General features: G+C 46.4%; 1 protein-coding gene across 1 annotated transcript in view; it reads left to right on the plus strand.

The window, feature by feature from the left end:
* The window catches only part of LOC107560828 (bone morphogenetic protein receptor type-1B-like), a 98,249-nt gene that overhangs the window by 73,415 nt on the left and 23,752 nt on the right, over positions 1-1,082 (plus strand). Inside the window, exon 4 of the mRNA XM_016245096.1 lies at positions 328-488. Within this exon, the coding sequence (XP_016100582.1) occupies positions 380-488 (109 nt within the window). The 5' untranslated portion in view covers positions 328-379. The remainder of the gene's footprint in view (positions 1-327; positions 489-1,082) is intronic.

Raw genomic sequence — 1,082 nt, forward strand, 5'->3', positions numbered from 1 at the left:
ATTTCAAAAAATTGACCCTTATGACTGGTTTTGTGATCCAGGGTCTCATATGACCCCTTTAAAGCACTGGTGTTGGTTTGTCAGGGCGGCAGGAGTGCAGCCGCTGTGGTCACGTGACTTTGGAGCGCTGGAGGCTGTTTTTGGGGGCCCCTGGCCTCCTTTCAGCGGACGGCCCTCCCCTGTGCGTGAGGAGGGTCCGCTGGGGTCCCAGCTGAGCCACAGAGATCAACTGCTGCTTTTATTGTCTCTCCACAAGGTGTCCAGAGTGGAGGGGCCGTCCCAATCGCAGCGAGAGAGTAACACCCTCTTTCTCTCTGTCTGTCGCAGGCCGGCCGTCAGTGTGGAGTAACTGTGGAGCGAGCGGCGTGCGTGTGTTTCCATGCCCTGGTTCCATGCTCGAGTCTCAGGGATGGAGCTACAGGTTCAGACCCGCTGGACATCGCTGCTGTTTCTGCTGGGTTTGCTGTGGCTGCTCTGGTCCGCTCAGGGTGAGTATCAGCGTTTACTGCAATCTCCGTCTGCTGTTTTGTGCATGTTTGGCTCTGATGGCAGCGTTTGACTGGTGTCTGTTTGTGTCTGATCCCCATATGCTGCAGGTCATGTTTAGAATATTTGAAGAAATGCAGTGCCAGAAATGCAGTGCTGCCTTTGCCAGATATGCACCGGGGAGAACTATAATATACATTTCGTTTAAAAAAAGCATGGGTAGTTGATGCACAACTTGACCGTGGAGTTTGTTTTCAATCAAGCCCAAGATTTTAGGTTGACATGTACATGCGTGTGTGTATTTTAGGGAGCTGGAAAGTTTCTAATCACCTGTTAAATGCTGCTGCTGCAGTGACAAATGAACTTAAAAGAATTAATGACATTAATATGATGAATTATCATGAATAAGAATCATAAAAATGCTGTTTTAGGTAATAGTTTTACCGAATTTAGGGGAAACTATTTTGGATGATTCATGATATGACATTTTGGTCTAAATTAACTTTTATTAAAATTTTAAGATGACTTCCAGAGTCCATTTCAGCTCATGTTTAATGTATGCATGGGTAGTTGATGCAAAATGTTTCTAAGGAGTT

Source organism: Sinocyclocheilus grahami, unplaced genomic scaffold (genome assembly GCF_001515645.1).
Source record: "Sinocyclocheilus grahami isolate Dianchi unplaced genomic scaffold, SAMN03320097.WGS_v1.1 scaffold745.1, whole genome shotgun sequence".
NCBI classification, from domain to species: Eukaryota; Metazoa; Chordata; class Actinopteri; order Cypriniformes; family Cyprinidae; genus Sinocyclocheilus; species Sinocyclocheilus grahami.